The 23,678-nt window shown below is 53.0% G+C and overlaps 1 protein-coding gene and 1 non-coding gene across 3 annotated transcripts in view; one reads left to right on the forward strand and one right to left on the reverse strand.

Annotated features, from left to right (window-relative positions):
* The window catches only part of WDR55 (WD repeat domain 55), a 12,770-nt gene extending 1,349 nt beyond the window's left edge, over positions 1 to 11,421 (forward strand). Inside the window, exons 2-10 of one of the 2 annotated variants that reach the window (XM_030573109.1) lie at positions 1,920 to 2,098; positions 4,108 to 4,167; positions 4,366 to 4,508; positions 5,615 to 5,715; positions 6,474 to 6,561; positions 7,634 to 7,813; positions 8,212 to 8,311; positions 8,651 to 8,820; positions 9,924 to 11,421. In XM_030573109.1, the coding sequence (XP_030428969.1) occupies positions 4,111 to 4,167; positions 4,366 to 4,508; positions 5,615 to 5,715; positions 6,474 to 6,561; positions 7,634 to 7,813; positions 8,212 to 8,311; positions 8,651 to 8,820; positions 9,924 to 10,245 (1,161 nt within the window). In that variant the 5' untranslated portion in view covers positions 1,920 to 2,098; positions 4,108 to 4,110 and the 3' untranslated portion in view covers positions 10,246 to 11,421. The remainder of the gene's footprint in view (positions 1 to 1,919; positions 2,099 to 4,107; positions 4,168 to 4,365; positions 4,509 to 5,614; positions 5,716 to 6,473; positions 6,562 to 7,633; positions 7,814 to 8,211; positions 8,312 to 8,650; positions 8,821 to 9,923) is intronic. The other variant, XM_030573108.1, reaches the window with a different exon arrangement.
* A 5,789-nt stretch (positions 11,422 to 17,210) lies between these two features.
* On the reverse strand, positions 17,211 to 17,293 carry TRNAL-UAG. The gene has a single exon. It is a non-coding gene; the product is annotated as a tRNA-Leu (tRNA).
* Between the last annotated feature and the right edge of the window lie 6,385 nt (positions 17,294 to 23,678).

Genomic DNA, 23,678 nt, shown 5'->3' on the forward strand with positions numbered 1-23,678 from the left:
TTGGGCTGCTCCCGCGTGTGCGGAGCTGCAGATCGACCCCTCGGTGCTGCAGCCGCATCAGAGAGCGAAGCTGCTGGTGGGGGATGGGGGACAGGACGCTGCTTGAGGCTTTTGGCGCACGGTAGCGGGAGGAAACTTTTCTTTCCCTTCCCCCCCACCCCTTTGGAGTAAGGAAGGGAGGTTTGTATTCCTCATTTCCCGAGTCAGCAAACCTCGACATCGACTCCCTGGCTCCCGGCACGAGGACAGGCTTGTTAATGCACCCTGCACTCAAGGGCAAGCAGATTAACTGATATTCCTGCCAAAGGGCTCAGGAGAGGAGTTAAAATGATTAGGGGGATGAACAGCTTCTATCCGAGGAGAGATTAAAAAACTGGGATTTGTCAGTTTGGAAAAGAGGTGACTAAGGGGGTATATGACAGAGTCTATAAAAGCACGAGTGATGTGGAGAAAGCAAATGAGGAAGTGTTATTTACTCCTCATAACACAAGAACTAGGTGTCATAAACAGATAGCTAAGGGTTAATGTCTCTTTCACCTGAAGCACCTGACCAGAGGACAATTCAGGAAACTGGATTTTTTCAACTCTGGGTGGAGGGAACTTTGGGTCTGAGTCTTTGTGTCTGTCTGCCTGCTTTCTCTGAGCGTTGGAGAAGTAGTTTCTACTTTCTAGTCTTCTGTTTCTAAGTGTAAGGACAAAGAGATCAGATAGTAAGTTATATGGTTTCTTTTCTTTGGTATTTGCATGAATATAAGTGCTGGAGTGCTTTGATTTGTATTCTTTTTGAATAAGGCTGTTTATTCAATATGCTTTTAAGCAATCGACCCTGTGTTGTGTCACCTTAATACAGAGAGACCATTTGTACGTATTTTTTCTTTCTTTTTATATAAAGCTTTCTTTTAAGACCTGTTGGAGTTTTTCTTTACTTCAGGGAAATTGAGTCTGTACTCACCAGGGAATTGGTGGGAGGAAGAAATCAGGGGAAATCTGTGTGCGTTGGATTTGCTAGCCTGATTTTGCATTCCCTCTGGGTGAATAGGAAAGTACTTTTTGTTTCCAGGACTGGGAACAGAGGGGGGAGTCACTCTGTGTAGTTTCACAGAGCTTGTGTCTGTGTATCTCTCCAGGAGCACCTGGAGGGGGGAAGGGAAAAAGGATTATTTCCCTTTGTTGTGAGACTCAAGGGATTTGGGTCTTGGGGTCCCCAGGGAAGGTTTTTCAGGGGGACCAGAGTGCCCCAAAACACTCTAATTTTTTGGGTGGTGGCAGCAAGTACCAGGTCCAAGCTGGTAACTAAGCTTGGAGGTTTTCATGCTAACCCCCATATTTTGGACGCTAAGGTCCAAATCTGGGACTAAGGTTATGACACTAGGGTCACCAGATGAAATTAATAGGCAGCTGGTTTAAAACAAACAAAAGGAAGTATTTCATCGCACAATGCACATTCAACCTGTGGAACTCCTTCCCAGACGATGTTGTGAAGACCAAGATTATAACTGGGTTCCAAAAAGAATTAGATAAGTTCACGGAGGATAGGTCCATCAATGGCTTTGCCAGAAGCTGTCGATGGAATGGATCACTTGATGATTACTTGTTCAGTTCATTCCCTCTGAAGCACCTGGCATTGCCCACTGTGGGAAGACAGGATACTGAGCTAGATGGACCCTTTGGTCAAACCCAGTGTGGTCATTCTTCTGTAGTAGCTACTAGAGTTGGTATTTTAAATATCATTAGTCTCCAGCGTTAATGTCTCATTGAGATGAATGGGCTAGTTCATCCCTGAGAACTCATGTTACAGGCTGCTTGTAGGCCTGGGTGTACCTGCCTATGTGTTAAAGTCTGGGTTGCACTTGAAAGGTGTTTTTTTCACAGGCATCAGTGCTACTGACTTGCTGGTTTTTTTGTGTTGTTTCTAAAAGGAATGCTGAGATTCCTGAGCATGATTCTACAGCAATTAGTTTGTCCCCTTTATACCTGGGGCCTTGACCTGTTTGCATCATATCTGGCTTTTGCTGGCGTTGTCTGTCTGCACTTTTGATTCAGTACATTCACCTCTTCAACTGTGTCTACACATGAACGCGCACTGGTCTAACCAAAGGTGTGTTTTTAAACTGATTCAATTACACCACAGCAAACCCCTTTATGGACACACTAGTATTGATTTACACTCATTTAACTAAACTGGTTTTTACACAGATTTAGTTAAACTAGTCCAATTCCTGTGTGTAGACCAGGCCCAAGACTGTCCACACTGCAGGAGGAGGGCTGTGTTAACAGATTCCATTTTTATAAACAGTAGGTGTTCCTTTTCCATCCCCTGTGGGTCCTTAGCAGCAACTCTTCTTCCTCAATGGAGCCCAGTAGCCCTACCCTTCTCTTTGTTCCCCATGGAGGACTCAGGGACATTTTGTCTTCCCTTTAACCTGCTGTGGTGAGGGGAGCAGCTGTCATAGTTCAGGACAACTGCACCTGTACCCCCCTCAGCTGGGTGGAGGCACATGCCTCCCTCCTGACTGGGGTTTTTCTTGGCTGCACAATTCCCTGCCTACAATGTGTTATTCCCAGCAAGCCAGGCAGCCTAGACAGGCCAGTGGCTGTACTTTGCTCTTCCTCTTCAGAGGCTTTAAGCAGTGTATTTGTGCACAGTTACAAGTTACCCCACAACACTTTTCTAAGCAAACACATTTATTCTGAAGAGAAAACACATTAAAACAAAGAATGCTAATAAGCTTTCCAGAGATCACCCCCTCACTCACAAGGGCTCTGGTGAAGTCAGTCCTTCAAAGCCCACAAAGGGATTTTTCGGTGGCTGCAAATTCATAACTAGGGCCCTACCAAATTAACAGTCCATTTTGGTCAATTTCACAGTCAAAGGATTTTTATAATAGTAAATTTCATTATTTCAGCTATTTAAATCTGAAATTTCACAGTGTTGTAATTGTAGGGGTCCGGACCCAAAAAGGAGTTGTGGGGAGTTGCAAGGTTGTTGTAGGGGCGGTTGCAATACTGCTACCTTTACTTCTGCACTGCTGCTGGTGGCGGTGCTGCCTTCAGAGCTGGGCAGCTGGAGAGCGGCAGCTGCTGGCATGTTATGATATTGCCACCCTTACTTCTGCGCTGCTCTCTGCAAAGCTGGGCCCTCAGTCAGCAGCCGCTACTTTTCAGCTGCCCAGCTCTGCAGGCAGCTGTGCAGAAGTAAGGGTGGCATGGTCTGGCATTGCCACCCGTAGTTCTGTGCTGCTGCTGGCAGGGTGCTGCCTTCAGAGCTGGGTGCCTAACCAACAGTTGCTAGCCTCTGGCTGCCCAGTTCTGAAGGCACCATGCAAGTAAGGGCGGCAATACCACAATTGCCTGCCCCACCCCCAATAATCCTCCCCCGCAACTCCCTTTTGGGTCAGGACCCCCAATTTGATAAACGCTGGTCTCCTCCATGAAATAAGTATAGTATAAGGTAAAAGCACACAAAAGACCAGATTTCTGGTCTGTGATGTGTTTTTTCATGGCTGTGAATTTGGTAGGGCCTTATTCATAACAGCTTCAGCCCAGAACAAGTACATCCATGAATAGGTTAGTCTGTCCTTTTACAGCCTGGGCCTTTGAACTTCAGATTCTGGAAACAGATAAGCAATAGACAATCATCCTCTCCTCAGGATATAGCTCTACAGGGCTTTTGCATAACTAGAGTTGAGAATTTGCATTTTCCTCCCCTAGAGGTTCCCCCACTTGACACTGTCTGTCCAAAAGCTCATTCTGGGCTCATTATTCAATGTAGTCCTTGGAAGTTCCAACTCATATCCCATCTCCCCTCTAGCAAGGTCACACACACTCCTCAATAACACGTAACCTTTATGTTTGATACAGTGGACTCGAAAGATACTTAGTTCAATGGGATTTTTCCAGGCTATAGCAGGAAATAGTCATATCTGTCATAGTAGTGTCTCCTGGGTCCTAGCCCCAGGGGACATTTCTTGCTGGGGCTGGAGTGGGCCCATTTGTCTTGATTGTGTTCCCTTGGTTGTATTTGATTGGAGGCAGCGCTGACGACCTGCTCCCCAGGATGCACCTTCCCTCACTTAAATCTGATGATCTCTTTCTCCTTCCACCTAGGGAATGTCTCAGGAGCTGGAGGCAGCCATGGAGGAGGAGGAAGATGCAGGACACATGCAGGTCGGCTCCCCCCTTTGGATGCATGTCAGACGGGCAGTGGGGGCTCTGCTGGTGTCCCCATATATTTGGCGAGGGTTCAGTAGTGGGGAATCATAAGCCCTGCTAGCAGCCGCTGTGTGCGCAAGGGGGAGAGTGGAATTGAGCATCCCGGTGGTGTCTTGGCTGACCATCTAGCTCATGTCTCTCTACCCCACAAAGGCAGATCTGGAGCAGGAGGAGCCGGAGCCCAGGCTTCGAGACACCCCAGAGGACATCTCCTTTGAAGCTGCTGCCAACACCATTGCTTTCCACCCCAGCCAGGACATCCTTGCAGCCGGCGATGTGGATGGCGATGTCTATGTGTGAGTTGGATCTATCTGAGAGAAGAGCACCGTGTAGATAATCAGCAACAGGCTCTAGCAACAGGCAGTGCAACCAGAAAGCTGCAAGGAAACCCACAGGGTCAGCACTGCCCAGGAGGCAGAGAGAGAGGGGCCCCTATGGGGTGTATACTATGGGTAGGAGTCCGTGACCTCATGGCCCATCCAGCCCCACCCCACCACTGTCCATAGGAGGCAGGCTCAGCTGCTGGAGGTGACGGAGCCGGGAGAAGCCTGGGGTTTGGGAAGAGGCTTCTTCTGGAGAGTGATGTGTGTTTAGAGGTGGTTTTTTCCATGCTCCAAGGCTAGGTTGGCTTGAAGAAACCACTTATCTCTGCAGAGGAAGATTGGGGCTGGGCAAAGCTGCTTCCAGTATCGGAGCATTGGCATTTGCAATGCTGTAGCTGGGGACACATCATCCTTTCTCCACCAAGAGCTTAGACTGGGAACAGGTTCTTGGCTGGCACGGCTCCATTTCAACACTTGACGGTGCCACAAATCTGTCTTGCACTCACACAGGTGTAGTGCAAAGTCTCTGCCTCTCGCTGCACCTGCCATCTCTCCCAGCTGCAATGGTGCCTCTCTAGTGACCTGCCTTGGACCTGCCCAGCATTCATGGTCCCTCAGAATCCCATTGGTTTGGAGATTGGCCTCCTACTAGCCCTGGGGAGTTTCCAGTTCCTGATAGTGAGCACTGGGAAACAGGGGTCTCTCTTTGTGGGAGCTGACCCTCAATGCTAAGATGCCACCTGTTCCTTTCCCATCACACAGCTGGGGCTCCTGCTCCACCGGGATCTTTTTTCTCCCATGTGAATCCAGCTCCTCAAATCTTTGACTTCTGTTTCCCTTCCACCTCTGGGGGCTGGTGATGCTCCAGCAATCTGGACATGGCATATCCCCCCCCCCTCCAGTCCTGTACCATGAAACCCCCCTCTGGACACAGACCTCCCCATTCAAGGCACCAGGAGTCCCTAATCTTGGATCTGAATGCTCCTTCCACGCCCAAAAGCTGTACACCTTAGCTGGAAGGACAAGACAGGGAGCAGCTCTCCACTGGTGTTGCCTTAACACACATGCTTTTGTTTCAGATATTCATACTCTTGCCTGGAGGGTGGGAACCGGGAGCTCTGGTCCTCGGGACATCACCTGAAATCCTGCCGGGAAGTGTCCTTTTCCCACGACGGACACAGTGAGTGCACCTCCTTTCGACTTTCTAACACCATTGTAGCGACCTGTGCAGACACGCTGGGTGGAAGTCAAGCTAGCAAGGAGAATGCCTTTCTCTGTCTTCTGGGGAGAAGCCCCTCTCCTTGCATCCTGGAAGGGGGGCTGCTGAGCCTTTCTGGGTCTCAGCCATGCAGCAGTGTGAGGAGTTTGCTGGAGTTTGCTTAGAAGTCTCTCAGCCAATTGCTGAGCAGGCCTAGCTGTGCTTGACTCAGGAAATGTGCTGAGCTCCCAGCCTGTGGATGAGATCAGCTGTGCCTGGGAGTGAGGGGTCCAGAGAGACTGGAATGTATGGGGGAGTGTGGAGAGGCGGGGCTGGGGCTGCTTGACTGTTGCACAGTGACTGCTCAGAGCCATGCAGTCAGTCCGTACTGTGAAGACTAGAGATCCGAGAGGTGTGGCGGGGGCAGGGCTCCCAGCTGCCCTTTCTCCTCCCTCACGAGACTGCCAAGGGTTTCCTCCCTGTAGCTCAGAAGTCCCATTCTGCCACGATATTTCTGCGCCCTAGCACACTGTGTTACGCTGCTCCAGGGCAGGGCTAGGATCCTGGTCGGCTTCATGGCCACAGAGCCCAGGAGTAACAGCGATCTTGGGGGAATCCTGCTAGTGAGGGATAAGCACAGGACATGGGCACTGGAGTTGGGTAACTCGGGGTCACTCCTGCTGCTCTGGTTGCTGGATGGGCTGAGGGTGCTGAATGTATACTGTGTGTCTTGTCCTCAGAGCTCTTCACTGTGTCTAAGGATAAATCCATCCACATCCTGAATGTGGAGGAGGGCCGGCTGGTGACACGCTTCTCCAAGGCTCACAGGTATGTGTCTATAGGGGATTCCCGGCCCCACGCAGCCCTGCCCTGCCCAGCGAGGGCCTCCTGGGAACTGGCTGCCTAAGCTCCCTAGAGTGGAAGAGTGGTTCCTCCCTGAGTATCCATTGGTTCAGCATTTCCACTAGAGCTGGCAGCCCCTTTTGGCAGGGAGCTGGTCTCCCATGCACTCTCTCTTGACCATCATGTCCATCCCTGATGCTGTGTGCTGCTTGGTGCTGGCTGGGCCATGTGTGGGATGGGGAGCAGGGAAATCTGCCCTAAGGCTGCCATGCCTGGTGGGGCTGTCAAAGACTCAGATGGGATGCTGGGGCAAAGAGCAGGCCAAATGACCAAAACCTTGGAGCCAGCCATGGGGCCAGGACTGTAGTGACAGCCCGCTGCATCTGGGTGGTCACCGGTCACCCTCTACCGACCTCTCTGGCCAAGTCCGGCTGCAGGAACTAGCTCTGGAGCAGTGGTTCTCAAACTTTTTTACTGGCGACCGCTTTCACATAGCAAGGCTCTGAGTGCGACCCCCCCCCCCCTTATACATTAAAAACACTTTTTTATATATTTAACACCATTATAAATGCTGGATGCAAAGCAGGGTTTGGAATGGAGAGCTTGCAACCCCCCATATAATAACCTCGCGACCCCCTGAGGGGTCCCAACCCCCAGTTTGAGAACCCCTGCTCTGGAGGGAACTGGTTTCCTCCTCCCCCACACACGCTGATAGGAGGTGCTGCCCTCTCCAGATGGCCCCCTTTAGAGGTTTGAGAGCTCCTGGAGAGCTCTCTGCTGCCTGAAAATGGGCTCCTTCCATGTTCCCTCACTCTAGGAACACCCAGCATGCTGGGGGTGCCAAACTCCTCCCTCCCCCAGATTGCACCTGTGCTCGGTACCATGGCTAGAGCTGCCATGTAGGCAGACCTCCATGGCAGGGCCTTTGAATGGCAGATGGCTAACTGAGGTGCCTCTGGTCCCTGCCACAGCGTGGAGCATCTCACAGGGCTGCCTCAGGTAGAAAGGTTTTCTCAGTCCCCGACGTTTGTGGTGACTGGGGCAGGGGTCTTCACAGCTCAGCCCTGAACAGCCTTCTGGTGATAGATGAGCACCTCTTTGCCACGGGGGACGATGGCGGGATGCTGAAGGTGTGGGACCTCCGCAAAGGCACATCCATCATGGAGATGCGGCAGCACGAGGAGTACATCAGCAGCATGGCCATAGATGAGAACAAGAAGCTCCTGCTCACCACCAGGTGACGTTGGGGTCCTCAGCCACATGTACTGAGGGCGCCTGTGGGCACATAAGGCAGCAAAGCCTGCTCCAGGGGGCCTGAGAGCAGCTCCCCTAGGGGGAGAGCAGTTTTGTTCGCACATTGTTGGTTCTGCTTGTCTAATGCAGATGGCACAGTTGTCTTCGCCCTTGAAGGAGCGGTTAAGTGCTATTATCACCATGGCCCCAGACCCTTTGTAATCACTGGAGTTTGTTGTTGTTCTCATCCTGGACAATCCCAAAGGGGGGGATCACTTATATTCTCTCTCTGAAGTGTGCAGCCACCTCTGGTGGGTATAAAGGTAACACTTGCCAGTTTAGGACAGGAAGTGAGGAATCCTGTGTCTAAGTGAGTGCAATGTACCACTTTGATTCCCACAGTGGCGATGGAACTATGGGTGTCTTCAACATCAAGAGACGGCGCTTTGAGCTGCTTTCAGAGCCTCAGAGTGGAGACCTGACGTCCATCGCGCTGATGAAGGTAGACACTCACGGGCCACCTTTGTGACTCCTTCATGTGGGGGTAGCAATACAGAGCCAGGTTTCCCTGCCTCAGCACTGAGCTGTCCCAGACATGGGCAGTGGTGAGTGCTCCAGTGCCCTTTAATATTCAGTCATGAGCTCGAAGGACCCTGCTGAGTTAAACACGTGGACTCCCTTGACTAAGAGGAAAGGAGCCCATTCTATCACACTCCCTGTGCTATCGGCCCCTGACGTTAGCACTCCCTGCTAGAGAGCCCGTGTGGGGAGGGGAGGGGAGGGGAGGGTCCTGTCCTGAGCTTCTGCTTTTTCAGCTCTGCCTCATTCACTTCTTGTCCAGAGAGGGAAGAAAGTGGCATGCGGCTCTGGCGAGGGAACCATTTATCTCTTCAACTGGGACGGCTTTGGTGCCACTAGTGACCGCTTTGCAGTGAAGGCTGAGTCCATTGACTGCATGGTCCCAGTCACGGAGAATGTCCTTTGCACAGGTTCCATCGATGGAGTCATCAGGTTAGAGAGCCCAGTGCCGGCTCCCAGCAGGGAGACTGGGAAAAGTGGGCTGCCTGCCTTGCTTCTGCTAGCAGGGGTGAGAGGACGTGATGGACTTCTGCTCGGAGGCTCTACAGGGTGTGAATAGCGGGGGGGGAGGGGGGAGGGAGGAGAGAGAGAAGGGCCAAGGGGTTAGGAGGATTGGGGTGGAATTGAGCAAAGGGAAAATACACCTCTACCCCAGTATAATGCTGTCCTCAGGAGCCAAAAAATCTTACCGTGTTATAGGTGAAACCGCGTTATATCGAACTTGCTTTGATCCGCCAGAGTGCGCAGCCCCGCCCCCCGGAGCACTGATTTACCGCATTGTATTCGAATTCGTGTTATATTGAGTTGCGTTATATTGGGGTAGAGGTGTATTTGTCAAAGGCAAATGCAGTCGTGGAATAATATACCAAGGGAAGAGGGCACATTACAAGCAGACAGGGCAAAGCCCTGGCAGAAGTACTGCAAGGGAATCCCCTGCCCTGATGCTGGGGGATGGACTTCAGACTGTCTACTGGGTTGGATCCCTCTGGGTGCCTCCATGAAAGGGCTGTTGGTGGGAAATCTTGGGAGCTGTGCTTCTAACACCATGAAGGCAGTTAAACTGGAAGGAATCAAAACCCCAGATTGGCCTCGCTGTGCGTTCAGGGCTGTTCCTACTGTGGATTTCATTCTAGGTGCTTTTGTTCCCAGTGCATTTCCCTTCCTGGGTTCTGGCGTTCAGCACTGTGGGGCTGTTGCTGCTGGATTTGGATTCCCAGGGGATGTTTACATTAATTCCTGACAGCAAAGTGAGAATTTATCTCCTTGGAGCTGGATCTGCTGAGCTTTTTTACTAAGCCCTGAATTTGGGGCTTAAACTACTTGGCACTTTCCCGCTTCTAAGCTCTCAGCATCCCAGAGGACGCCTGTCTGGTAGGTGGGTAGTGATGGGGTAGCATGCAAAGTTACTGGACAGTTGGCTCTGTATTATAGTCTTCTAATCTCTGAGTGCCCCAGAACACCTCCTTGGCTGGAGTACCATGCATAGTTACTGTGGACCTGGCCCTCCTTTAATCAATCTTCTGTTCTTGTCTCAGGGCAGTGAATATCTTACCTAATCGGGTGATAGGCAGCGTTGGACAGCACCTGGGGGAGCCCATTGAACAGCTGGCCAAGTCCCACACTGGTCAGCTGCTGGCCAGCTGTGGCCACGACCTGAAGGTGAAGTTCTGGGACATCTCATCACTCTGCTCTGTGGTGGTGGATGATTACCGGAAGAGGAAGAAGAGTGGGCAGCTCAAGGCCCTGAGCAGCAAAGCCTTGGGCGGCAGAGAGGACTTCTTTGCCGACCTGAGAGAAGAGGCAGAGGCACCGAAGGAGGAGCAGGAGGAGAAGAGCAACAGCGATGACAGTGACTGATGGAAGCCCAGTGGCCTCTGGGAGATTCCATGGTCAGAAAGCTCTGTGGGGACATGGACTATGAAGCCAGCAGATTCTGCAGCCATGGGAAGGATGCGTCCTCTCTGTGTTGTGGAAGCAGCTGGAGGCCAAGCTCATTTTCCCATAGAGGACTGGCTCATCTGGGAGTGTTCCTGCAGGCCAGAGTGCTAACAGGGCCCTTGGTGCAGCTGAGCTGACGAGACGCAACGTCCCTCTCTCTGTCCTCATTAAAGGCCGATGCAGGTCTTATGGGGAGAGGGACTGGAACCTCCTGCCAGCTGGGATGACCAGGCTTTGTTTGGAAAGAAGCAACCCTCCTGATGGGAAAGGAGTTTCTCCAGTTCTCTCTCCAGGAGGAAACAACATACCTCAGCCCCCTCTCCACCCTCTGCCCCAGCCCCTCCCTTGTGAGCTCTCACAAGCACCAGGTGCCTTATGGGACATGGGCTGAGCCCTGAATTCCTTCCTCACGCCTGCTGTTTGGCAGGAGCCTGGAGGTGAATGTGGTGGTCTGTGGTCCAGGAGCTCTCACCAAATTCCTTTGTGCACCAAAGAATCCCTGCAGCAAACAGTGTGAATTCCAGTCCCCTCTGCATGGACCACTGGGCCAGGGCCCTAGAGCATCTGGCTGTGCTGGTCTAAAGCAGGTGCCTGAGCTCTGGGTGCTGCCTGTGGGATGACACAGCAGAGGGTTCCCCGTTGCTCCTGTGTCACCAGAGATGCCGAAAGCCACTTTCTCAGAACTGCTGCTTAGGCACCTGTAGTAATGAGATGTGGGACTGGGAGGGGAGTGGGAAGAAGAATCCCCCCAGCTGCCAGCCATGTTTCACACCAACCCCCTCCTTGGCCTCTTGAAGTTTGCTACAAACTACTAAGCTCAGAGCCCCTTTGCTGGTCCAGGTGATATGGGCACTGCTGCCAGCTGTATTTCTGTCAGGCCAGGCTTTCCCCTGCCACCCTCACAACTTCTCCCTTTAAAAGTGTCTTCAAGAAAAAAACCAGCCAGTTGTACCAGCTTCTCTCCAAGCTGAGAAGAATCATGTAGACAAGAAACTTGGACAAGATACAGTGCAGGGCCCAGGTGTTGTCTGTCTGAGGAGAGTGACTGATTCCCATTGTGAATTTGTATGTGAATAAACCATCAGGAAGCCTGTGCCCGAGCTGGTCAGGGTGTAAGTGATAATCCAGCAGAGTTTGCTGTTAGAACATACTGGCAGTACTAGTCTAACAGTGAGTGTGTGTGTGACTGACAATCACACTGCTGCTGCTATGGCATCTGCTGACCACGAGAGTGCGTGCTGTTTTCAGCATCTCTCTCCTTAGTGGATCTCCTGGGAAACGGGAGCAGATATGCAGAGATTGGGGGCAGGAGTTTTGTTGTGCAATTGGAAGGTGTGGGGACAGGGATGTGGCCCAGTAAGTTACCACAAGGCCTTTCACCTCTGGCCTCTTAAGATTCAGACTTGACCGACAGGCTGGGGGAACGCCCCAAAAAAACAACAGAAATTATCTTGGCTCTCCTGAGGGGGCTGGCCTGACATTCCTTACTCAGGTTGACAGCCTGTGGGGCTGGTTGTCAAGGGAAGGCGGAGGGAGCTAGCCTGGGGGGGGAGGGGAAGGAGAAGCTGCATGGGAGGGAGACTGCAGTGGGCCGAGGTGTCTGGCTGTTGCACCCCCCCCTCCCATTCAGTGTCAGCTTCCATTCCTGCATGCAGAGCCATTGCAGGTCTCCATTCAGGATACTGGTTTTCCCAGCACTCTTTTGGCTAGTGCCAGGGTGTTCGTGTTACGAAAGAGCAGCTGTGGGGGGGGTCACCCTAGAGCTCAGACCAGGGACCTAGTGTGGCCCTGGAGAGAGGAGCTGAGATTTTCCACACGTGCATCTGACCTGTGTGAGCAGGTCAGGTTGCCTATGCTCCTGTGTGCATCTGGAAACCCAAGAAGTGGGGCCTCATGCTCTGGGGCTGCCCCATCTGTACAAAAGACAAGGGCAACTGTGGGGCCCATTTAGCCCTAAAAAGAGTGATTTCTTCCCTTGGCTCGGGAGGTGTGAAGGGGAGAGCTGGAAACCTGTAGGTTAGGTTTCTTGCCCTAAGAATAGAGCAGCTGCAGGTGAGCTAGTGCTGTTGCTGTGGGGAAGGCAGCTCTCTGCTCGTCTTGAGATGTCCGAGGCAGCCTTGTGACACCAGGTTCCCTCTCGAGACAGGAAATGCAGCCTCCTGGCTTCTCACCACCAGGAATAATGAGAACCTTTTGTGGAGGGACTGGGGTTGGCTGGCCTGTGCCCCTCTGGGGATAGCCCTGCCCTTCTAAGCGGCCTGGAAGGGAACAGTTCAGGCAGCAGTGAGCCAGACGCTGAGTTCAGGGAGTTTCTTTTTACCTGTGTCACTTTGTAAATGGGCAGACAGCAGCACAGGGACTGATTTGGGCTGGCATGGAGTAGATCCCTTTGCATGGCATTTGTGCTGCAGGAGCTGGAAGCTGAGCACCGGGGATCCGGGGAACAGACGGATACTTGCCAAGCTCTTCGCTATGTGTAGTTGCTGGGGAGGCGAGGAAGAGAAGGTGCCATTGTCTAGGACAGTGGTTCTCAAACTTTTGTCCTGGTGATCCCTTTCAAAGAGCAAGCCTCTGAGTGCGACCCCCCTTATAAATTAAAAACACTTCTTACATATTTAACACTGTTATAAATGCTGGATGCAAAGCAGGGTTTGTGGTGGAGGCTGACAGCTCGTGACCCCTCCATGTAATAACCTCACGACCCCGAGGGGTCCCAACCCCCAGTTTGAGAACCCCTGGACTAGGATACAAGAGGGAGTTCATGCAGTTGAGGTTATAGGGAGGATGTACTGACTGTGAAGACAGACCCTCTGAGCTGGGCATGCTGCGGTGGTCACAGGCCTTCATCCAAACCTCGTTAGGAGGAGCCCTATGCATGCCTGCCTTCCCTCTGCTTCCTCTTCCCCCTCCGTCTCTGACACTAAGTTGCCATTAGACCTCCAGCTTCCCAGCCTGCCTGCCTGCCCTCACCAGCCCCAGCAGAATTGTTGGTAATTTGAAAAAGTCTGGTTCAGGGTGAACAAAATGGTTTTTTTGTTTGGTTGGTTTATTTGTAAATGCCTAGAGACACAAAATGGCCAGTGGAGGAGGCACTGCTGTCCCTGCGACCCTTAAACATATTAGCCCAGTCGATAGACACTCAGCTGGGATGTGGGGATGAGCCTCCGGGGCAGGATGGCTGTCTTCTCTGTGGCCTCCTCTTTCTAGGTGGAGACAATCGGGAAGATCAGCCAGAGAATCCTATTCATGGCAAATGACACCAAGCTGGACCAGCTGGCTCCCCCCTAAAGAAAATTCACTGCTTGGGATCACATGGTGTGACCAACCCTGGGGCTGAGATTGTATCTGCACACAGGGACCCACCTGACCACTGTGCCATCCTGTAGCTCCAGGGTTGACCCTGCTGGCAGGCCCTCCCACTGCAATTGGCTCAGCCCAGCCAAAGTCCTGGTGGGCCTGTCCTACCTAACATCATTGGTGGATGGCAAAACTGGTTCTAGGGCAGCTTTTTAACTGGCATTCACATAATGTGTGAACCTCAAAGTCCTTCACTTAACTTTTAAACTCTTGCCTTCCATGTGCTTGTCTCTCTGCAGTGAGTACATTGCACCATCCCCCACCCTCTCTGCTAGGTGGGGGTGGGGATGGAGCTTGTGGGCAGACTGGTCCCCCATATTTGTTCCTGCTCAGAACATTTATACAGTGTTTCATTCCAGACTTCCATAATAAAACATATTTGGCTGCCTTTAGGGCACTGTGGGGGTTGTGTGCTGTGAACTCCTGCCTCTGCTCTGTTCTAGATGGAAGGGACAGGTGGGCTCTAGGGCCTCTATGGATTTGTCTCATGCTGCCATTTCCAAACTGCTCTGCAAGGGCCTGGTCCCTCAGCTTGGTGTAGGTGCTGTTTGGGAGCCCCTGCTTCAGCAGGGTTAGTGCTGGTGCAGCATGCTGGCTTGGCAGCTGTGCAAACCGAAGGCCAGTGGTCCTCATGTGGACAGCACCAGGCAGAAAGTGGCATGGTCTACAATGTCCTATGGCAGGAGTGGGCAAACTACGGCCCACGGGCTGGATCTGGCCTGCGGGATTGCCACACACATGGTGCTGCAGGCCCCGCGCCGCTCCTGGAAGCGGCTGGCACCGTGTTCCTTATGCCCCTAGGGGAGGGGGAACACAGGGTTCCACATGCTGCCCTTGCCTGTGGGTTCCTCCCCCCGCAGCTCCGGCCCGTGGGAGCTGCGTGGGGGAGGTACTCATGGGCAAGGGCAGCATGCAGAGCCTTCTGCCACCCCCTTCCCCGGGGGCTGCAGGGATGTGGTGCTGGCTGCTTCTGGGAGTGGTGTGGGGCCAGGGCAGGCAGGGAGTCAGCCTTGGCCCCAGTGCCTGCTGCTGCCACCCTGGAGCCACTCCAGGTAAGCGACACCAGGCTGGAGCCCGCACCCTGAACCCTCCCCTTCACCTTGCACCCCAACCCTCTGCCCTGAGCCCCCTCCTGCACCACAACCTCCTTCCCTAAGCCCCTCATACACTCTGCATCCCTTCTCTGCCCCAACCCTCTGCCCTGAGCCCCCTGCTGCACTCCACACACACCCTGCTCCAACCCCTTGCCCTGGGCCCCTTCCTGTACACTGCCCCCCCCTCCCACACCCCACACTTCCTCCTGCACCCCAACCCCCTGCCCTACATTCATGGCCATGCTTGCAATTTCCCCACCTAGATGTGGCCCAAGGGCCAAAAAGTTTGTCACCCGTCCTATGGCCTCCCATGATTGGAAAACACTCACAGGAACAAGGGACAGGGCCATCTCTGGTTGGTAACACCTTGTAAAAAATGTTGCATTTTTGGGAGTCAGCCCAGGCTTTCTATTGGGCAGCCTCAATAACTAGCCTGACCCAGAGCAACTAACAGCCAAGGCACGCTTCCACATAACTGCTGGAGAACTGGCTCCACTCTGCCAGATGCCTGTTGGTCCCTCTAACTGGCTTTGATTTCTCCTCTCACAAATTAGGGTGTGACAGCAGCACCTTCATGGCATCTCTCAAAGCACTGCTGGAAGGCAAAGTGTGAGCCTTAGGCTGTAGTGAGGGAAAGAGGCAGAGCTTAAGACCAATGCTTTCAAATGGCAGCATCCAAACCATGTCCCTCCAGCCATACAGTTTTACAAGGGCTAATGCCCCCCTCTCCCCATTCAGCTCCCTAGAACCTCAGCCCTGCTGCCTACAACACTTTGCTAGGGAATGAGAGGTGGGTTCCCAGCCATGGCCAGGAGCTGGAGGAGCACAAGGTACCACAGCAGAAGCCATTGCACCTGAGCTGAAGCTCCCATTTCTGAGCACTAGGCCCTTTCCCATCATCGTGCCTGAGATATATACCCCCCATGTAATTCCTTTGGCTTATCCCCACCCTGCCAGCCTGGTGAGCACCACTGCCCCTGTTCCAGTCATCTGCACTGCATGAGAGGGGAGGCCTGCTGGGGCAGAGAGTCGCCTGAATGAAGAATGCCCCCCAGTGTCCCAGAATGGTGTCAGCTCCAGCTTCCTGCTGCCTGGAGCTTCTGATGGCACTAACAGGGTGTGTGTGTGTGTGTGTGAGGGGAGTTGTTGCTCCTCTTTTTCTGCTTGGCCCCTCCCTGTCACCACCCTTGAACAAGGGCAGGGCTGCAGAATACTCCACTCCCCCGTCCCATAGATGGAGGGGTGTGTCCAGCCCACTGGTGTCTCAACACGTGCTTTGGGTTTAAGCTGCTGTCAAGCAGCGGTCCCGCATCCCCATCTCTCGCTCTCAACCTGGCACCAGTAGGGATGTTTGCCCTTAAGGTTCTAAGGAACAGAAAAAACAGAAATCTTTTTGCCTTTTCTCCCTGCCTCCCCTCATGTACACTGAACATGATACCCTCCCCCCAGCCCATGCCCCATAGGGCCCCCAACTCCCCACCTGCCATAGCTTCCTATAGCCAGCCTCATTAGTGCAAAATTGCTTTTTGGTTCTGTGCATGGAAGTGCTTTGCTTGGTGCCAAGTACCCTGTGCCTCTTTCCTGTTGCTGCTTCTGGGAGGCAGAGGCAGCAGAGCAAGGTTGGGGCAGACCATGAAGCTCAGAGTTGGGGGCAGGATCCCAGTAGACAGAGGTACAGCTCGCTGGTTAGAATGGCCTTCACTCAGGAGGTTAGAATCAGACCCACCCTCTCTCCCCAGCCTAGTACCTCCTAGTGGCCACACACAGCAGAATAGCTCATCATGGTGACGGTCACACAGCTTCAGGCCTCAGCATCTGCCTTTCCTGAGGCGGCTTGGGGAACGTGAATTGCTATTTAACATCACTGACTGATGTAGGCCAGTGGTCCCCAACCCTTTTCATCTGGCAGGCGCCAGATGACGAGCCACAGAGGACCGTTACGGCAGATGAGCATCCACCAAAATTCCGCTGACAAGCGGCAACGTCAATAGGCATCCCCGGTGAAATGATAACAAGTAGCGTCCTCCAGAGGCGTCACCGCTGAAATACTGCCAAAATTGGCAGCATTTTGGCGGTGACGCCTCTGGATGATGCAGCATGTCGGTGGCATTTTGCCAGATGCTCGTCCTCCAGCCAGTATGCAGGCATACTTAAGATGCCATGGCACCTGCAGGCACCACATTGGGGACCCTGCTATAGGCACTGTGAACAGTGGCTGTGGGGGGAGGGGCTGTCTCATCCTCATTCTTCTCTGTGCAGTCGAGCTTGCCTAGCCTGCCATTAGGCAAGGGATGCTGCCTGTCTCTGGAATACCTGACTGTGGGATACAGAAGAAGGCTGCACCCTATATAATATCACAGACATAACAGCTTATTTAAGACATTTACCAATTTCTAGGCTGCTTTCAGGAGTGGATTTAATAAAAATCACATTTGTCAGAAGTGGGATTCGAACCCACGCCTCCAGGGGAGACTGCGACCTAAACGCAGCGCCTTAGACCGCTCGGCCATCCTGACAGCTGTGTTGAAAAAAACCCTCCTGAAGGGTTGCTGTCCTTACTTGCCAGGCCTACTCCTTCCAGGAACTTGTACTGCTTTGCTTTTACCCAGCTGCACTCCCTGCTATTTTCTCTCCTTCCTTCTGCTGCATGCAATGGGTCCATGGTTTGTGGTAAGCTGCCACCCTGTGGCTATTTTGAGCCATCGCAGTTAAACTGACTGCCATGTCCCCAGCTTACAGTATCCTTGCAGCCCTGTGACTCCAGGCAAAGCTGTACCAGTCTGTTTAACCTACTGCCGGTGCACTCACTTGCAGCACAAAAGACAGCCAGGCCTCACCCCAACACCTGGCAGGAGACAGGCACACTGGCATTTAGGAAGAGTCCCCGGGCTGGCTAATTGGACCAAGAGTTTGAAACCACAAGATTGGATTTTGGGTCAGGCTATCAAAGGTATTTAGGCAGCACAGCAGCTTAGGCACTTTTGAAAAATCCCATGAGGCACCTAAATACCTTTAAAGATCCAGCTTTCAGCACCTTGCTACTTCAGACTCAACCACAGTGGCCTTGCTTCACTGACTCATCTTCTGTTTGCCAGTCCTTTAGCATTTCATTGCAACAAGACACTGATGATTACCTGGTCTGTTCATTCCCTCTGGAGCACCTGGTACTGACCACTATTGGAAGATAGGCCACTGGGCCAGATCGACCTTTGTTTGACCCATTGTGCAGCACCTGGTATTACTCTGGCATGTTTTTATTACATTAAAAGTGAGAGGCCCCTGTCATGGCTCCATGGGCCATGTTCTTTCAGAGAGCCCCTTCAGTATGGCAGCCCCCTCACGGTCATACTCTTACTAGGGGAGGCCTCTTGGCTTCTCTGTCTCCTAAGATCAAACCTCAGAGCTTTCAACTCCCCTGCTTCATGCTGTGAGCTCCCTGCAGTGAGGCCCCCTGGACGGAGTCCCCACAAAGGGAGCAATGCACGCCCTCCCTGCTGCAGGAGTGACTCTTAGCCAGAAGGATTTATTAGATGGCTGGAACACAGCATAGTTACCAGCGAACAGAAAGTTACAGAATAGGCCATGTGGGTTAGTGCTGAGCCCTTCTTTAGGCCCAGTCCAGAAGCTTCTCTCCTGCCTCCAGCAGCCCAACCTTAATAAGCGCACCTGGCCCTCCTCAGTCCTTTGTTCGTCTGTTAGTCACACCACACAGACTTCTTGTAGAGAGTGGGCCATCCCCAGCCCTTTGTTGCTAAGTACCAACTGTATGGACAACTGGAATGGCCATTGTCTTCTGGGCCTCAACCTGGGAGTAGGTCCCCAGGCAGCTCAGTATTGATCATGGTTGTACCACTGAAGCTACAAACCCACTACAGTTTGTGTCAGTGTAAGTTATGTCACTTAAGGGTGTGTGAGTAAACAGCCCCTGGAGGGATGTCAGTTACACTAACCTAAGCACTAGTATGGACATTGCTATTGCAGGGGGAGTGTGTCTCCTGCCAACATTATTACTCTTACCCACCCAAGCAGGGGTGGCTAGGAGTAATTAAGTTGATGGGAGAGTTCTCTCCTGGCAGCACAGAGTGACTGGGCTAGCAGCACTGCATAGGTACAGCTACACCATTGGCTACACTACAGAGCTTACATATCCTCTCTGCAAAGAGTAAAACTACCTTTCCCCCCATCCCCACCCCCACCCCCCAGTTAAATATGTACTGCAAAGGAGAAAGATGCACACACAATAGTCACACAAAATATGAAAAAGCTCCTACTGCATCACAGCCCCAAGCAAGAACAGGTGCTAGGTGCTGTACCTAACATATACAAAAAGGACAGTCCCTCTGCCAAAGCGACATAGTCTAACTCAGACATGGCCAAAACTACAGCCAACAGGACCATCCTGCCCAGCCCTTGAGCTGCCAGTCAGGGAGCCTAGTGCCTGGCCCCTCACCCCCTGCCACAGGGCTGCACTCTGGCCCCCTACTCCTGGGAGTGCAGCTAGTTCTGGCCTGGTGGCACAGCTGTGAACTCCTGCAGCTGGTAAGGGGGTGGAGGGGGAGGTGTCAGGCAAGGGAGTGGGGGTATTGGGGGGCAGTCAGGGAGGAGGAGGAGGCAGAGGTTTGGGGGACAGCAGCATTGTCAGGAGGTAGGGATGTGGACAGGGGTCAGGATGTCAGTCAGCGGACTGGGGGGTGGGATCCCAGGGGGCAGTTAGGGGCAGAAGGTGGTTAGATAGGGGTGGGAGTCCCAGGGGGTGGGGATAGAGGTCAGAGCAGTCAGGGGACAGGGAGCTGGGGTTTTGGATAGGGGGCAGGGGTCCTGGGAGGGGATAGTCAGGGGACAAGGAGCAGGGGGACTGGATGGGTCAGGGGTTCTGATAGGCACAGTCAGGGAGTGGGAAGGGGAAGGGGAAGGGGAAGGGGAAGGGGCAGGGGCCAGGCTGTTTGGGGAGGCACAGCTTTCCCCAGCCAGCCCTCTATACAGTTGTGCAACCCCGATGTAGCCCTCAGGCCAAAAAGTTTGCCCACCCCAGGCCATGTCTACATCTAAAATTTTGCAGCGCTGGTTGTTACAGCTGTATTAGTACAGCTGTATAGGGCCAGCGCTGCAGAGTGGCCACACTTACAGCAACCAGCACTGCAAGTGGTGTTAGATGTGGCCACACTGCAGCGCTGTTGGGCGGCTTCAAGGGGGGTTCCGGGAACGCGAGAGCAAACCGGGAAAGGAGACCAGCTTCGCCGCGGTTTGCTCTCGCGTTCCCCGAACCACCCTGCAAACCGCGGGGAAGGAGACCTGCTTGCTCGGGGGTTCGGGGAACGCGAGAGCAAACCAGGAAAGGAGACCAGCTTCGCCGCGGTTTGCTCTCGCGTTCCCCGAACCACCCTGCAAACCGCAGGGAAGGAGACCTGCTTGCTCGGGGGTTCGGGGAACGAGAGAGCAAACCAGGAAAGGAGACCAGCTTCGCCGCGGTTTGCTCTCGCGTTCCCCGAACCACCCTGCAAACCGCAGGGAAGGAGACCTGCTTGCTCGGGGTTCGGGGAACGAGAGAGCAAACCGGGAAAGGAGACCAGCTTCGCCGCGGTTTGCTCTCGCGTTCCTGGAACCACCCAGCAAACCGCAGGGAAGGAGACCTGCTTGCTCGGGGTTCAGGGAACGAGAGCGCAAACCGGGGAAGGAGACCAGCTTCGCCGCGGTTTGCTCTCGCGTTCCCGGAACCACCCAGCAAACCTCAGGGAAGGAGACCTGCTTGCTCGGCGTTCGGGGAACGCGAGAGCAAGCTGGGGAAGGAGACCAGTTTGATTACCAGAGGCTTCCTCGGTGATGCTGGGATACCTGCTTATTCCACAGAGGTCAAGAAAAGCGCTGGTAAGTGTCTATACTTGATTACCAGCGCTGAATCACCAGCGCTGGATCCTCTACACCCGAGACAAAACAGGAGTACGGCCAGCGCTGCAAACAGGGAGTTGCAGCGCTGGTGGTGCCCTGCAGATGTGTACACCTCCTAAGTTGCAGCGCTGTAACTCCCTCACCAGCGCTGCAACTTTCTGATGTAGACAAGCCCCCAGTCTAACTGGACAAAGGGTGGGAGGAGAAACAGATTAAGTAATGCACTTCCATCTACTGACTTGCTATGTAAGACTTGAATGCCATTCCCAAATCCCAGTTCCATGCCCCAGGAGCTATACCACACTGCCTTCCGGTAGCACTTATTTAAACTGAACAGCCATCCCTTGACCTTCATTAAAGCATACCTAGCCCTTCACATAAGGGATTAAAAAAGCCCAGCCTTCCACTATATAGCTGACCACTCCTGCATTAGCTGTAGCTTTCCTGATTGGGGGAAGAGCGAGAAGGGGGATGGGAGATGTTTTGGTGGCTTTTCCATGATGTACAAAGCCTGTGTGTCCTCTGCTGCAGCTCATCTTTAACACACCAGGCCTTATGCACTATCCCAAGCTGCTTCTGGCCTGGACACAGCCTTTTCTCTCCTCTCCTGCTCTAGGCCTAGGTATAGGATGGGTTTCTGTTACTCCTTTCTGGAAAGGGAGTGAGTAGACAGGTGGGTGGCACTACAAGGGCTCAGTGTGGTTACCTGGTATCAGCCTGTCCAAAGTCAGGCCTCATTTAAAAAAAGGTGTCAAGTTAGGCCTGGAATTTCAGAAGTGACCAGTGATTTTGGTGCCAACACATTGAATATTAAGCACATGGTGGGGTGGAAAACAAAGCCAGAGCAGGTTCATCCAAGCCAGCGGTTCCCATCATCTCACGCCCTAACAACACTTAGACATGGAGACATACTGAAGAGTTGCTCTGACAGAACTGGTCCAAGGCACCACACAGTTACCTGCACCAGTTCATGCAGAGGACAGCTGTGATCACCCTGATAGGTTGAGACAGAGACAAGACACCACCACCCATGCAGGAGCAAGTCACACAAAAAACAGCTCAGTCACTTTCCATGCGAATGGGTCTTGCAGTTGAGTTTACAAGCCACTCCAGAAAGCACTCAGCTAGGAAGGACAGGGGAGAGGTCACCCTCGTGGGAAGGCACTAAGGAGCTGGGGCAGAGATGAGGGGAGGGAGTCCAGAGAGGTGAGTACGCTGCTCTGGCTCTCCTACACCAAGCCCTCCAACAGGGCCTTCCACACCATAGAGAGCACATTCAGCAGTATGGAGTAGCCAGACTGTGTCCCACCTGGGATTTTTTATCACCAAAGGATGCCAATGTACAACATCCCTTGCCCATCCCCCTACCACAAAGAAATGGGGAAAGCCCCTAGCCTCATAACAGCAGAAGAGCTTGACAAGAGAGGGGAAATGTGGCAGGGCAATCACCAGCAGATCCTTGGGAAACCTTATGAATTAAGGGAGTTTCTGTAGTATGGGGCTAGGGTGTACTCTCTAGGGGAACATGCGAGATGAGACTAGGGGCTTCAAGGACTATATTGAACAAGGTGGCAGATGAGAATGAACAGGTTGGAACCGTAAACGTGAAGTGGGTTTCCTGGGAAATACTTTGGAGGAGTTAATGCAAATTCCTTTACACAAAACCAAGCCTGCCAAACAGGTCCAGAGGCTGCTGCTGCTTACCTGTAGCTGAGGCTAGGGATCAAGGGCCTGAGCTACATCAATAAAAAGGCTAATCAGCCCAGTCTAGGCTCTAGTTCTGAATCAGACAGCTATGAACTAGTACCGGGGGGGAAAAGGGGTATCTGTGGATGCTGAATTTGTACAGCTAGCAGGGGCTTAGGGTGGAGTGGGTGTGAGCTCCAGGAAGCACTGTACTTTGCATGGATGGAGGGTGGGTTTTTTAATTTTTTTTTAAATAAAGTGTTTACAAGAAGTTTTCACATTAAGAATAAGTGTACTTGCTTAAAAACAGCTTGGTGTAACTGCAGGCAGTTACTCTGGGCATAGGCAGTGGAGAGGAAGCAAAGCACAGACAATGGCCAGTTAATGCACTCTGGCTTGCTGGGAATATTGCAGTATGGGCAGGGAACTACAGCATGGACCCCGCCCCCCACCCCCAGGAGGGAGAGAACAAACTGGTCTCCATCACCATAAGGTGACAGCAGGAAGCCAGAGAAATTAAGTAGGTGCCCACAGTGGAGCACAGGAGAGGAAGATGGGTGCAGCTGTCCTGAGCTGACAGAACTCCCAAGGAAGGGGCAGTTGGTTTTTCCAAGAGGATGTGATCAGCCACCAAGAGGCAAGTGCTTCACTCCTAGCTGAGCCTTTGCTGTCACCTGCAAAACCCTCTCAAAAATCCTGCAAGCTCCAGCTCAGGAGCAGAGCTTCTGCCACCCCTTCAAGTTCTTTAAGGCCAGGGCAGCTCACCAGACAGACCGACTCTGAAGACACTCAGTACCGGGAGTGAGGCCGAGCACCTGCCACTGCTCCCTGAAGCATTTATGCTTCCACTTTACCTTCAGCAGTGGCTGGCCTTGAACAGAGCTGCCCCCTGCCAGCAGCTTTCCCTACACCCCAGCATCTCCTCCCTAAACCTGCCTGCCCCAGGCATCAGCTAATGGAGAGATGAGGTTGAGCTTTTCAAGGCCCAAATGCCATGTGAGTGGACAGGCCAATGCTGGAGATAAAGCAGTGGGAAGAGCAGAGCTCACGCTGCTGCAGGCAGGCACTAGGCAGCCAGAGGATACTCTAGAACAGCACCTCACTGGCCTGGCTTTGGGGAAGGAAGAGAGTAGCTGCTGACAAGGAAGCCAACCAGCCCTAGCAGGATGGCGACTCAGCATTCCAGCAGTGGAGGACCCACTCCCTGAGCCCAAGCCAACACTGGTGACAGAGGCAGGATCCATTCCACATATGGGGGCCCCCAAAAGGCTGTTGGCACCATACCCCAGAGAAGACAGGACACAGCAGTTGCCTTTCAGGCTACTTTAA

Source organism: Gopherus evgoodei, chromosome 8, assembly GCF_007399415.2.
Source record: "Gopherus evgoodei ecotype Sinaloan lineage chromosome 8, rGopEvg1_v1.p, whole genome shotgun sequence".
Classification (NCBI taxonomy): domain Eukaryota; kingdom Metazoa; phylum Chordata; order Testudines; family Testudinidae; genus Gopherus; species Gopherus evgoodei.